The 14,044-nt window shown below is 33.6% G+C and overlaps 1 protein-coding gene across 8 annotated transcripts in view; it reads right to left on the minus strand.

Moving 5' to 3' along the window:
- The window catches only part of Trpm (Transient receptor potential cation channel, subfamily M), a 265,036-nt gene extending 255,938 nt beyond the window's left edge, over nt 1-9,098 (minus strand). For 6 of the 8 annotated variants that reach the window (XM_026635934.2, XM_026635909.2, XM_026635916.2 and 3 more), the window contains exon 1: nt 8,762-9,097. In XM_026635934.2, coding sequence (XP_026491719.1) covers nt 8,762-8,851 — 90 coding nt within the window. In that variant the 5' untranslated portion in view covers nt 8,852-9,097. Of the gene's footprint in view, nt 1-8,761 lie in introns of all 8 variants that reach the window. The other 2 variants (XM_064217803.1, XM_064217804.1) reach the window with 1 other exon arrangement.
- Nucleotides 9,099-14,044: the final 4,946 nt, after the last annotated feature.

Consider the following 14,044-nt stretch of genomic DNA (forward strand, 5'->3'; position numbering starts at 1 on the left):
ATTCAACACTCGATGTTAAATGAAGATGTGTCTAGACATAATATTTTTAATGCATATATATTACTATGATTAAGTATTGGATGTTTTGTCTGTACTTTTTTATTACAATACATCTGTGTGCTCACATACACATATATAAATGTTAAAGTGAGCGGGTGTGCATGTATGTGAATAAACAATTAATGTCCACTCCAAACAAATGACACGCGGACCAAGTTTTTTGAATTTCGAATGTTCATTAATTGATTGAAGTTTTAAGTAATTTACATGCCAGTGGCATTATTAGTAGTGTTATTGACCGGCCGACCTTTACTGATGCTTTTGTTAATACAACATTTATAGATAGGTTTATCATCTTTCTCACTGTTATCTGTTGCCATAAACAAGTATACTGGTAACAAATGTATCAGATGGCAGTCTAGACTCCTCATTAAACGTAATTGTGACGATCATAACTTATTTCAAAATACTAAAAATAAACTATAATTATTTTAACGATATTTGGTTGTGTATTTTGGTTAAGGGCCGAACGCTTTAAAATCATTTATCTCGGCCGCGTCACGGGCCAGTGAAAAAATATTAATTTATACTGCAAATTATAAAGGAAGGTGATGATGGAACCACGGCTGTTAAATTGCATTTGTTGGAACCGAGCATAGCAACGAACTCAAGTCATACATCCTCCAGATACTCGTGTTACATTCCGCAATCCTAACCCCTGACTTTTGGCCGGCAGTTGTATATTGAAAGTATGGGGAAGCAAGACTAGAATATTAAAATACATCGTATTATGAGTTGGGCAGCCTCCCTTTAGGTTGGTCGCCGTGGTCGGTCAGGGAGACATCACATTCATCATATATATATATTAGACTATAAGTACATATGTATACATCGGCCTGGTGTGTGCGTACAAACTACAGAGCACATATGAACGCTATGTTTTGGGAGTAACAATGCTCTTTTATTAATTCAAGAATGAAAACTTATCTACTATGCTTCCAAGTTTGTTCAGACATAATTAGCTTTATTATGTAAGTTATTGTTCTGTGTGACTGAATTTGATAAAATTTATAGTTATGAAAAGCCGCGCGCGACAGCTAGTTGAATATACTGAGGTTCTAGTCGATCCTCTATAGAAGATACATTGTCAACCAATAGCTGACGAATTTAAAAGTGCGTGTAATTATATTTGAATGTAATTATATAATCATATTTAAATAACGAATATTTTTGTTTTAGTCTTAGCGGGTGCTTTAGACTGAGCTGATTAATTGTATTGCGTTAAGTACACGTTCAGAAACAAGGTACAGCTTGCAAGTCGTGCTGTAATCTGTATCATTTAGTATATATTGAAAAAAAAATACGATTCACTCAAATTACATCATCCTCCTGCCCTTATTCCAATTTTACTTGGGGTCGGCGCATCTTCGTCTTCTTCTTCCATACTTCTCTGTCGGACGTCACCTCACAAGTAACATTCTTTCTATCCATATCGTCTTTCACACAATCCATCCATCAGTGTGTACAGCGGTTTTCATGGGTACGCCACTCCGAGGTCCCAGGTTCGATTCCCGGCCGAGTCGATGTAGAAAAAGTTCATTGGTTTTCTATGTTGTCTTGGGTCTGGGTCTATGAGGTACCGTCGTTACTTCTGATTTTCCATAACACAAGTGCTTTAGCTACTTACGTTGGGATCAGAGTAATGTATGTGATGTTGTCCAATTTATTTATTATTTATCGTTTCTTTGGTCGTCCCCTACCTCTATATCCATCCACATCCATTCTCAAAACCTTTCTCACAACATGGTCCTCATTCCTCCGCATAACATGCCCATACCATGACAGCCGGCTTCCAGATAGCTTCCCGGTTACCGGTGCCACTTTCAAACTTCCAACAATACCAACCAACTCCCAAGTTACAATTAAAATAAAATAAACATATTTTGAGGTCCTTTTTAAGATGCTCGAAGCTAACTTTAGCTCAGACTTAATAGTCACGTGCTATATATCCTCAGTTATTTTTGTGAGGACGTGTTGTTGTTTTATTCAAAACAAAAATGTGTTTGTGTAATTACTTTGTAAAGTGATTTGAGACGGGATACGTTAAATCACAATACGTATAGTATCAGTCGGTTAGTACTAAAGTGCCGTGTAGTTTTATTAGTACTTTATAAATTGAATTGGTGTTTAATAAGGAATATTGTATTGTATGTGATTGCTTTACACTTGTCTGTTCATTGCCATAAAAGCGAGCTAAACATATAAAATGACGTCGCAGTCAGATACGCCGGCTTTGATCATCAATAACAGTGTTAAAGATTAATCGAAACGAGAGCACTAATCTCGTCGGTTGCAACTCATATTGCAAGGAAATAAATACTAAAATACATTCACGATCGTATTGCACTGCGTAAGTGTAAAAAATAAAGTATCGGACACTTAAGGAAGTGTTTTTAAATTATTCACTTTTAGTTTTAACGATTTATTTCTTAATAACACTATATAATTGAAATGATTGCTTTGCCAACGTATGATATATACCTACCGGTTCCAAATTATCAAATTATTTTTAATAACAGGAGAGAGGTAAGAGGTGATAAGACTTTGCAAGCCCTTCTGGGTAGATACCACCACTGACGAGATTCTACCGATAAGAAGCAATACTGTTTCGGTTTGAGTGAGCCAGTGTAACTGCAGGCATAGGGGACATAACAACATAGAGCCCAAGGCGCAGTGGCGACTGGGTGGTGACCACTTACCATCAGCTTACCAATTTCCCCTCCCGCATATTTATATTATATTATAAGATAATAATATAATTTATGCTGTTAAGTATGTTTTCATCAGACCAATATATTATCTTGATGGTAATTAAGGAATAGATACAAATTGATATTGGCCTGGCTTGCGACTTAGTCTACCCACTCTACCAACTTCCAATTCACGCCCTTAGAATCATCCAATCCTTATATTAATTAAATCACAATTTACCCATACACGAAAACACACACACACGCTTACACTATTGCTTAATCTGACGTACTCAAAAAATATATGAATCGAACTCTTTGAACGTCAAAGACAAGCCGTATCATGTATATACTAATGGGAAACGAAAAATCTCTGCGACCGATTCTAAAACGTCAAATACAAGTCGAGTTCCGTAAATCAAACATTACTGTACTTTCACATATTCGAATAGTACCAATAGTTCAAAAAATGTCAAAGGCTAAATTGTAACACTCGAAAACGTAGGGTTTGTTTAAGCTACAGCTGCGTCCAATCAACGATTCTTAATTAGAATCTATTAGTCTTCATTTGTAAGTGTTCCGTATCTTATGCAACACTTAAGATAAATTAGGGTCATATAGCTTTGATGGTTATGTAATTATTATTATGTTATGTATTCCGTAAGGTGAGCCTCCTTCGCCTATAACATAAAAAAATATATAAGGTTACGAGTAAATCCTGACTAACCACTGATTTTTCATGTGCTTAATTTGTGTTTATAATTCATCTCGTGATTGGCGGTGAAGAAAATCATCGTGAGGAGACTTGCATGTGTCTAATCTCAAAGAATTTCTGCAACTTTAGCAGTGTGGTGGAATATGCTCTAAAACCATCTCCTCAAAGGAAAAGGAGGATTTAGCCCAGCAGTGGAAAATTTACAGGGTGTTAATGCTGAGCAAATCCTTGTTTAATTTTAAGTACGAGATATCTCAATGAAACTCAAAGATGTTGGTACAGATCTAATCACTTAGGAAGGCGCGCCCGTCAGCGTTTAATTATCGTCGTGCATTAACAAATATAATCTGATTTGAATTTTTTCTGCTGTCTTTGTTCTTAAACTGGTCATCCCATTAGCGTGGAGGGGCGCGCCTTCGTAAGCGAAACTACATATTCTATTCCAACAACAAGAAGGAAAAAGCCAAATAAACAACATTTTGCACAGAATTGACGCGATATCATTGGTCGAGAGCTTGAATAATCTATGATATTCATTTATGGGTTTACGAAAAATTGCGTTTTGCTCGTTGATGCTGTTATCGCCACTTCGGAAGTGATATTAAAGTGAATAGAACTCATTAACTGAATTAGTATTATATTGTATAACAATGGCATATTAATCAAGAACTGTTAGCACAGCATAGCCGAGCCATTAGCAAATCGCGTGAAATGCATAAAACTAAGGTTTGTTTAACTTTATTCGTTCTTCAATTGGAAACACTATAGATTGTCTGTTTGAGATTATTAGATTTCGAGATTTACCCAAACACTAAGAAAGTAGGCACATATATGTATTTTTATGAAGTGGGTAATCATAATATCCACTTCGTTATAGCTTACCACTACAAGGCGCTGCAGCACATCTTCCATATCTACCAACTTTTCGCCTTGTCTATTGGTCATTAGTATTTCTCACACAGGACAGGCCTGGTTTTGCTAATCAATTATTTATTTGAAACACCAAGGGCACAAGAGAAAATCATCGAAAAATACAGGGACTGATGCAGTGTTTTACAACACTACAAGTATTTACCATATTAAAAAAAAAATACCGTATACGAAGAAGATTAGAGCAACGTTATTGTAAACGTATATGTAAATGTAGTAAAACATTACATGACAAATATATAAGCTCAAATTACATTTACTTACACGCGCATTAAACACGAAAGTTTTATAAAAAACATATCTAAAATATTTTGTATCACGAATTTACAATGTAACGATCAACAAACACGTACAATATATAATTGTTAAAAAATATAACCTCGAAATTTCAATGTATATCAAAGGCAATAAATTTTAAATAGGATACTATCTACCATAAGGGATCAGGATCGAACCTGCGAATTTTATATCACTTTTCTTTTTAAACACCTTTACAACCCAACCAGCATTATTTATCTACTGATGTGAATGAATTATTTAGTTTGTAACCGCCTTCAAAAATGGAGCAGGTTCTCATGTAACTCGGGTATAGCTTCGTCAAATAAAGTTGGATTTGTATAATTATTTATTTTTGTCCGAAAGTCGTTTATCCTGAAATAGTCCTATTTAAATTTCGTAAAGATCAGATGAGTTTCGGAGACAGACGGAACGGAACTCTTCAATAAATGCCAGCCACGATCGCTGCCATATTATTGCTGTGTTATTGAGGTCGTTTTTTATTAAAAAACTTGTTTATAATGTGCAATGTACTCGTAAATGTCTATTTCATGCAGCCGTGTTTTTAGTGTTTATTTTTGTCGTTGATGTAAATTGTGAAGGATATTGCACAGTAATGTGCGTAAATGCAATGGATTTCTCCACTTCTCCACTCTTGTCCAATAAGAGAGCAAATCTGACGTCGGCGATAGTCCAGGCTCAGACTTAATCCATTGGGATTAAGTTGTTTTCTGAGACACGAGATTTCAATCCCTACCAATTTCAATAAAGTTAGCTAGTACTGACAATTCCAAGTCTAAGACATTCTGTTTCCCTGTAACTGGGAACATCCGCAGCCATTAGGGAAACGAGTATCCTATATATATATATGACTCCTTGATCTAATAATAATAACATATCATCAATATGTATTTATTGATCACTAGCGACCTGATTCGACTTGATTAAATGATACGGGCATAACCACTACCAGTGTTTTTTTTTAAGTATTAGATCATTAGTTCCGTATATTACATACAAACAATAAAACGTTACCTTTTTTTAATATTAATCATCAATACATAGTATAAAACGAAGTCGCCTACCGCTGTCTGTTCCTATGTATGCTTAGATTTTTAAAATTACACAACGAATTTTGATGCGGTTTTTTTCATAGATAGATTGATTCAAGAGGAAGGTTTATATGTATAATACTTGCACGATATAGTAGGTAAACACTGATAATTTTAGAGGTTTCTGAAATGATGTCGTAAATAAACACATTTTCAGCGCTTACATTGCAAACGCTGGCAGAACCCTACGAGATAGATCAAAATAATGTACTACAGTATTGTATACCTTAAAAAGGTCTTCATAAAAGTCCGCGATGGTATATGTCTATCTCTTAGGGGTAGCCTACAACAAACATTTATTATCCTTTACTTTTTACGAGAAATAATGCCTTATTTTCGAAGCGATTTTAAGCAATACAGGATTATCCTTATCAACGTGGCCCTTTACAGCTTGTAATTTAAATGAATATTTTCGAAGATATTACAGATTTAAAACGCAGAGACATAGCGGTTTGTATTGCCCAACGACTGAAAAACTGCGAACGTTATAAGACATTCTGTAGTATGTTTAGTATCAGCATTGCACCCGTGCGAAGCCGGTGCGGGTCGCTAGTAATAAATTATATAGATAGGATGATGGTTATTTGGTTACCTTTGCCCGTAAAGCCAACATTGCCATGCTCATAACAACAACTCAAGTTTGACCGTCAAGACCGACCATCCATGATTAAATTAACTAACACCATTGTTGTTTCAATTGCCTCTCTATATGCCTACTTCTCCACCTGCACACAACTTCAAACCTTCTCCTAAAGAAGGTAAACATTTATAGACCGCTACTGTTGAATTTGACATAGTGCACTTTATACATCATGAACTAATATAATAACCATTCCTGAGTCAATCATTCGAAAGATGTTTTTATAATTATACTGTACCTGTGCTTACTGATGGTTGGTACTCATAAATATCCATTTATCAGATATTATAAAACCTGGCGTTCGGGGGCATTATTATTTTTATAATATTTAAATAGTAGTTATGATACTTTAGTTTTTTACAGATTAAATATAACAAGTATAATTCACACATTTATTTATTAAAACCTTTTTATATTCACTACTATCTACACGTCCCGGCTTCACACGAGTACAATAAGGATTAATATACAACTTTTAGATTTAAGAACAAACATAAATATAACATTAATTTTATTCGGTTGATATTCTCGGCTTTTCTCTGCTTTAATATGCATATACATATAAACCTTTCTAGTAAATCACGTTACGTAGTTAAGATCTAAGCGTACAGACGGCGGGACTATTAATATTTCAGTATTATATTATTTAAAAAAATAAATACATGATATAACGAAGATAAGAAACGCCGTTAAGTCATAAGCGACGTTACTGAGTAAAATAGAACCACTCCATCAATTCCTAAATGTTTTTAACAAACTAATATTTTGTTTATGTCTGAATGGTTAGTGGTCAACCAATCCATCACCAAAAGAATTTCCAAGAAATATGAAATTAGAGATAAAAAATTATGAACGATACTGAACCTATCTAAATAAAGTAACTGTCCATAAAATACACTATTAGTACTTTAACAGAGACTATTCCACCGCACTACTCCATCATGAGTTCCCTAAATGTTTTGCCTAATTGATAAACGCAAAAATAATTACTGGCACAAATTTAGCAGATAATAAACACAGCCATCCGGATTGGAACCTTCGTTTTTCAATAGAGATGTACGTGTCCAATCCATTATGCCCACTAAAATAAAGAGCAAGATTTATTGCATTGCCTTTTTGATGGACATTCCTTTGTTCCTTGAAACTCGATTTAAGCTCTGACTATAAGAAATTAGTAGGCACTTAGTTTACCTTTACTCGTGAGTAATATGTCTGATTTAATAAATAATTATAAGCACTGCACTCCTAACACGAGTATTTCTTTAAAGTCTAGTAGCAATAGCTCATTTTAAGGAATTACTAATATTCATATTTACCGTCCAATTAGGATTAGGAGGAGTGGGGAGGACAGTAGCCCAAGGTGTCAGAATCGAACCGGCCCGTAAACCATTGCGCTATTCTGTGTCGCCGTAATCGTATAAATAAATATTCTTTTTTTTAATTAAGGAAACTTTAATCATAGTTCTGATACTTTCATCATGGTGAAATATATATTTTTTTTAATTAAATATATTTAATCATGACATAAGTAAATGAATGTAGGATGTTTTTATTTATACCTTTTTAGTGAATATTATTTTTTTATTATTAATATCTTTAATCTGTCCAGCTAAGTCTGGCTCAAAACGTTAACACATTGCGCAGAAAAATGTGTACACAAAAAAAAAGTGACGGGAATAAAAGTAAAAACTCTTTGTGTTCCTTTTATATGAGTATTTAAATATATTGATTCGTGACAGTTCTAGAAGATATCCAAGTTTTATAATTCTCGACGTTAAAACACATTTGCTTATGAAATTCGTATATTCTCTTTAAATTAATAACAAGAGTCATTCCCATTTCAAAACAAAAGGATAATAGATGGAGTTACTGTTCGTTTTAACTGCAGGGTGTGAACCAATTTGGCGGTATTGTTTTAAGTTTAACATAATACATTCAAACATATTATTATCAAAATGGTGTTATTTTATTCTAAGTTTGTATAAACATAGTTAAAGTTTGTTTTAAATAGCAGCAAAACAATATTAGTTCTTATGAAGTAAATTATAATTTTATCCTGTTACAATTAACTATATATTTTTTTTTATAATTTGATGTATCAAGTTTTATTTACAACGTAATTTATAAATTTTAAAAATATTTATATAATACATACAAATTATATAAAAGATAATAACAAATTAATTGCAATAATGAACGAAGCAATAATGACTAACAACTATCTTTATTTTTAACCTTAAACGTCAAAAAGATAACCTAAAAATGTAACTGTTTCCGCTGGACGCCTTTGTTTAGTTCACAACATTGTTCGTAATATAACAAATTATTTATCACTTACCGTTTTTACTTCACTATTAGATGATTTCGCGGTTGACATCGCCTTGATCATCCTACTGGAATTATCCAGAAGGCACTTTTGGATACTCATAGCTCCTTTTTCAACACTACACACATTAATTCACATCATTGGCATCACACTAAACACGTAACCGAAACACAGCACTAGTAGTGACCCATTACTTTTTCTGAACAATATTCACATTTTATAATTATAGTTGCAAAACTCGCGGCGTGTTAGGTTATATCCATTGATTTGACGTAAGAAAGTTTTATTTATACGGAGCGCAGACACACGTACAAACGTGATCGCGAGCGGGGCTCTACTGATGTGATGCGTGTTCCGTGCGGTCACCGCGGCCGGTGACGACAGCTGACGCTAGCGCCCCCTGTCTCAGGATCCCGGGCAAACAAAGGAAATATTGTTTAAACCCTAGCCACACCTTGAGGGATAAAGAATCATACCTTTTTAAAAATAATAAATAAAAAAAAGGTGTTAAATATGTCTTCTAATTACGAAACACAATTCGTACAGTGGCTCTTGTTAACAGTGACGCAGAAGGAAATGTACGAAATATTTTATATAGATACCTAAGTACTAAGCGATTATCATATTTTGAGTTAATAAAAATATACTTCATATTGCATTTATTTAATATGCAAGGATAATAAATTCCTATCATTATTTTTTATCAAATAAAATTTGTACAAGTATGTAATATTTTAGATTAGATAAAAAGATTAGATTACAACTGACATTGCAATGGCGGCTTAAGTTAAGTGGGCGCCTTTGATTACCTATATATCTAGAATCAAAATAAACTGTCAAAACTGAAACGCGTCAAAAAAATAGCGGCAACTGTTGGCCACTCACTCGTCAGGTAGCTGACGAGCACACCGAGACAATAAAGATGTATCATATAATATGTTATACGTCTTTTGTGATGCGACAATATACCTAAATATAGGTAATTAAAGTTAAATAATTGGGAGCCGACAAAGTCAACATTAGAAATGCAAGAAACAAATATTTCTACATTAATTACTGAATTTCATTTTTGCAGTTAGCAATATTTAGAACCAGTATCATGCAGTTAATAATTTCTAATTCTTATCGTCTTTTACGATTATTGCGTTCTTTTTTCCTAAAAACATTAAACGTTTGGGGGATTCTTGGCCCACACGTATTCTTATTATTATTTAAATTAAAGCGAAATCCATCGAACACAAAGTATTATATAATGTATATCTCACATGAATCGGAGGCACCTATTTAAAGGCGAAGTTTTCAAGGTACTTTACTTCACTACGGCTTACAATTAGAGTAGCTACATTGTTTTATGACCGTTTCCTACTAACTAAAGTAGGTTACTTAACATTGTTTTCACTAAACACGCGACAAAGAATTCACTAAATAATTATATACTTTTATGAAAATGAATCATATATTAAACGCTCGTTGTCACGTGACTTGGTTAAACTATATATTACTACTAGCAGTTACCCGCGGCGTTGCTCGCCTGAAAGTTGAATATATTTACAGATTAACTTAAAATATTACGTTAATTTAAGATCTCTTTGTATACCACATTGGTGTGTATTTCACCCCTTAGGGTAAAATATCCAGAAACGCTTAAATACGTATCTAGTCATTTATAACCAATATTCCAAAAATAAAGTTTCATGTTAAACTTAAAGCGTGACGGATTCCCATATAAACTTTCAACTCCTTTTTCCACTCTTAGGGGTAGAATTTAAAAAATCCCTTCCTTAATGGGTTAATAATTAAACGATCCTACTCACCAAATTTCATCACCTAACTTTAACAGTTTACGCTCGGCGATGATGAATCAGTCAGTCATATAATTTTATAAGTATAGAGGCATATTATTGTATTACCGAAATTTAATAAGTAACGTTATCACAACATATTAAAAAACAAAAATTGCAAAACTACGGAATGGATTTTCATACGGTATTCACCAATGGTGTGCAGTGTGGAGTGCTTTATGAGGACGGTTTATGAGTATAATTTATTAAGGTTTATTTTGTTGTATATGATGTTGTAGGTTTCGGAAAAAAACATATCAACTGGAAGCTCTACTGGCGTGCATCGCGTAAACCAATAATTATATTATGTATTACAATATGAAGCTTTCATTATAGTCGTGTTAAGCCGGGACGGTTGGAGTCTGGAGAGTTTATGGCTATAGTAACGGCCTGTAAATGTCCCATGGCTGAGCTAAGGCCTCATCTCCCTTTTGAGGAGTAGGTTTGGAGCTTATTCCACCAAGCTGCTCCAATGCGGGTTTGTGGATATAAATGTGGCAGGGTTTCATTGAAATTAGGCACATACGAGTTTCCTTACGATATTGTCCTTCATCACTATGCAATAGATGAATAACAAAAACACATATTAAGCACATGAAATTTCAGTGGTGCTTGCCTCGGTTTGAACCCGCAATCATTGGTTTAGATGCAGGAGTTATAACCACTGGGCCATCTCGGCTTATTTTCTAGCTATTTTATATTATTTATTAGTTAGAAATGTTTTACCCTTTTTTATGTTGTTGAATGAATAACATAAATATGCTATATTAATACCCTTTTGCTTATTCCCAGGGTGCGGCTAGTGGGGCAAAGAGGCCTCCCGCCCGAGAAACTCGAGTAGCGCTAAGCTAGGTCAATGGGAATCCCGACTCCCTTTTATTTACGATCAAGTTGTATTGAAAATAAACATAAGTATCTTCATTTCAATTACTATTGGACTAAACCAATCTCTAATAAATACTTTAAAACTTTTCCAGGAGAAGAAATATAAGAAATTTATAAAAACAGCACACACACACACGCGTTTATATATAATAATAAAAACATAATGAATGCGATTGAATAAATTAATATTTATAAAAAACGTAATTATTCGATTTGAATGTTATGATTAGTTTTTTTTTTTCATCAATAATTGTAAAAAATATATATTGAAATAATATCAGACCAGCCGCGATTTATAAAGATACTAAGAATATTTATTATATTACTAAGAAGACAGACCACTAATTCTTCCACATATAAATATATGTATTCAAATATGATGATAAAAAGAGAAAATAAGCATAATTACCTACAGCGAAATAATATATCCAGGTCACAGAGTCTGCAATGTGCGTACACTATAACGAGATATGTGTATATCTTTTGTAATAATAAAAAAGATAAGAGATTATGATAATGTCTCGCAGAACAATCACTCGTAATTCGAAATTCGAAAAATATATAAATATACTTATGTAGTTTTAAGAATTAGTTTTTTTTGCACATGAGCTGAGCAGTTCTTTTTGAAATAAAAAACAAATATGATATATATTTGGCTCACGACAACACTGAGATATTTAATTTTTAAAAACGTATTCGTTCAATGTGACCTTTGGCAAAGTTGTAAGGACGAAAAAAAACTCGCGGACACACACAAAACACACACAACGATTACCCCTTTAATAAATATCACTTATCCAAAGTGAGTATTAAATATAACATGTAAAAATATGTACATGTAAATAAAATACATGCCACAGAATTCACCCATAGGTGACATCAATGTCCCGTGTTTCTTGAGGCGTTTCAATGTTCGCTTCAACCTTGACTAATCTTGAGACGAGACTTTGATGTATTCGTTTGATAACGATAAGGCACATAATTAACGCGCACAAGATTAATGGCTGGTGTGATATTAAACCATTCGTCAGGAATTTAGATTTTTACTCCGAAATCTTATGGATCAGTCAAAAATGTTCGAATAGTTTTATTTGTATTTTGTCTTAAACTTAATAACCTTAGTAACTATCTTCATCGTCGGATTAAAATTTTTATAGAGACAAAGTACTTTAAACTGTCAGAAAACGAACATTTTATTTAAAATCAGTAAGTAGGGCTTTGTGCACGCACGTCTAGGATCAGTTAATCTATTCACTTTTCTATATTTCGGTATTTCTAGATAAAAAAACAGGGACAGGTTTTTTGTAACTATAAAGTTAACTTCGCCCAAGATTGAACGAAAAAATTTACACAGTTTCAAAGTCAAAGACAGGTCATTGACCCTATCGTATTTTAGTGTAAGGGTAATAGTTGCGTGCAATACAATGCTATTTAGCTTAAGCACACACATTCGCTTTACAATAAGGTCATTACGATTCACTTGAATATTAAACAAATCTGCTTCTGTGTTAAAAAAACACAAAGTTAAAGTTATATGAAGAATATGTCTTCGTTTAAGGTAAGCTACTCGATTGGGTAATTAATTATTAAATATTCTACCGCCAAACAACTATAGTTTTTATTTTTATTCGTGTTTGAAGGGTGAGGGAGCCAGTGTACATAACATCTACAGGACATAACATCCTAGTGCTTAAGATTGGCGGCACATTGAATATGTAAGGAATGATTAATATTTCTTACAGCGCCAATGTATATTTACCGGTGACTACTTACCATCAGGTGGTCCGTTTGCACGTCCAACTAAATAAATAAAAAGCAAAACTATTGCCCATCATAAACTATTAATCAAATTATTCACAATTCACGAGGGAGATGTGAAATATGTTCATACGAAAGGAACTGTTTGAATGACGTTGACAAATTTTGAAACACCGTTAAATACACACGTGCTTATCGGTAAACCTAAACACCGATATACAATTGTGTTTAATTATGGAAATTTACCGGTTATAGGGGATTGTGCCCTGATTGTGGTCTGATTAGTTACTACTCACTTTTCAATTATTCCACTGCGAAACAATAACGCTTTGTTTTGCTGTTCCAACTACGTGGTTTTAACCATCAGGATTATTGTATAAGGGACATAACATCTAACATATGAGTACCTACAGTTACCATATCTGTTTGCGAAGGAGACCACTTGACATTTTTTTTATGATATAGTAGACAAACGAGCAGTTGGCTCACCCAATAGAAAGTGACCATGGACATCTGCAACACTGGAGACATTGCAGATGCATTGCCGAAATGTTTACGCTTTTTTCTTTCAGGTACCCAAGTCGTATCGGTTCGGAAAGCCGGCGAAAAATCACGTGACCGATGCCCTTTTGAACATAAAAATTTAAATCGTATTTTCTTGGATTTAGGTTCGATTGTCGACACCGATTAATGTGATTATTGACAGTGAATAACTAATAAATAGTGCTTCGGAATACCATACGTTTAACAATCGGACCGCGTTGTGCAGCAATGTATCAATCCACAGAAGGTTTTATTTACTACTGTTTTG

Source organism: Vanessa tameamea, chromosome 18 (assembly GCF_037043105.1).
Source record: "Vanessa tameamea isolate UH-Manoa-2023 chromosome 18, ilVanTame1 primary haplotype, whole genome shotgun sequence".
Classification (NCBI taxonomy): domain Eukaryota; kingdom Metazoa; phylum Arthropoda; class Insecta; order Lepidoptera; family Nymphalidae; genus Vanessa; species Vanessa tameamea.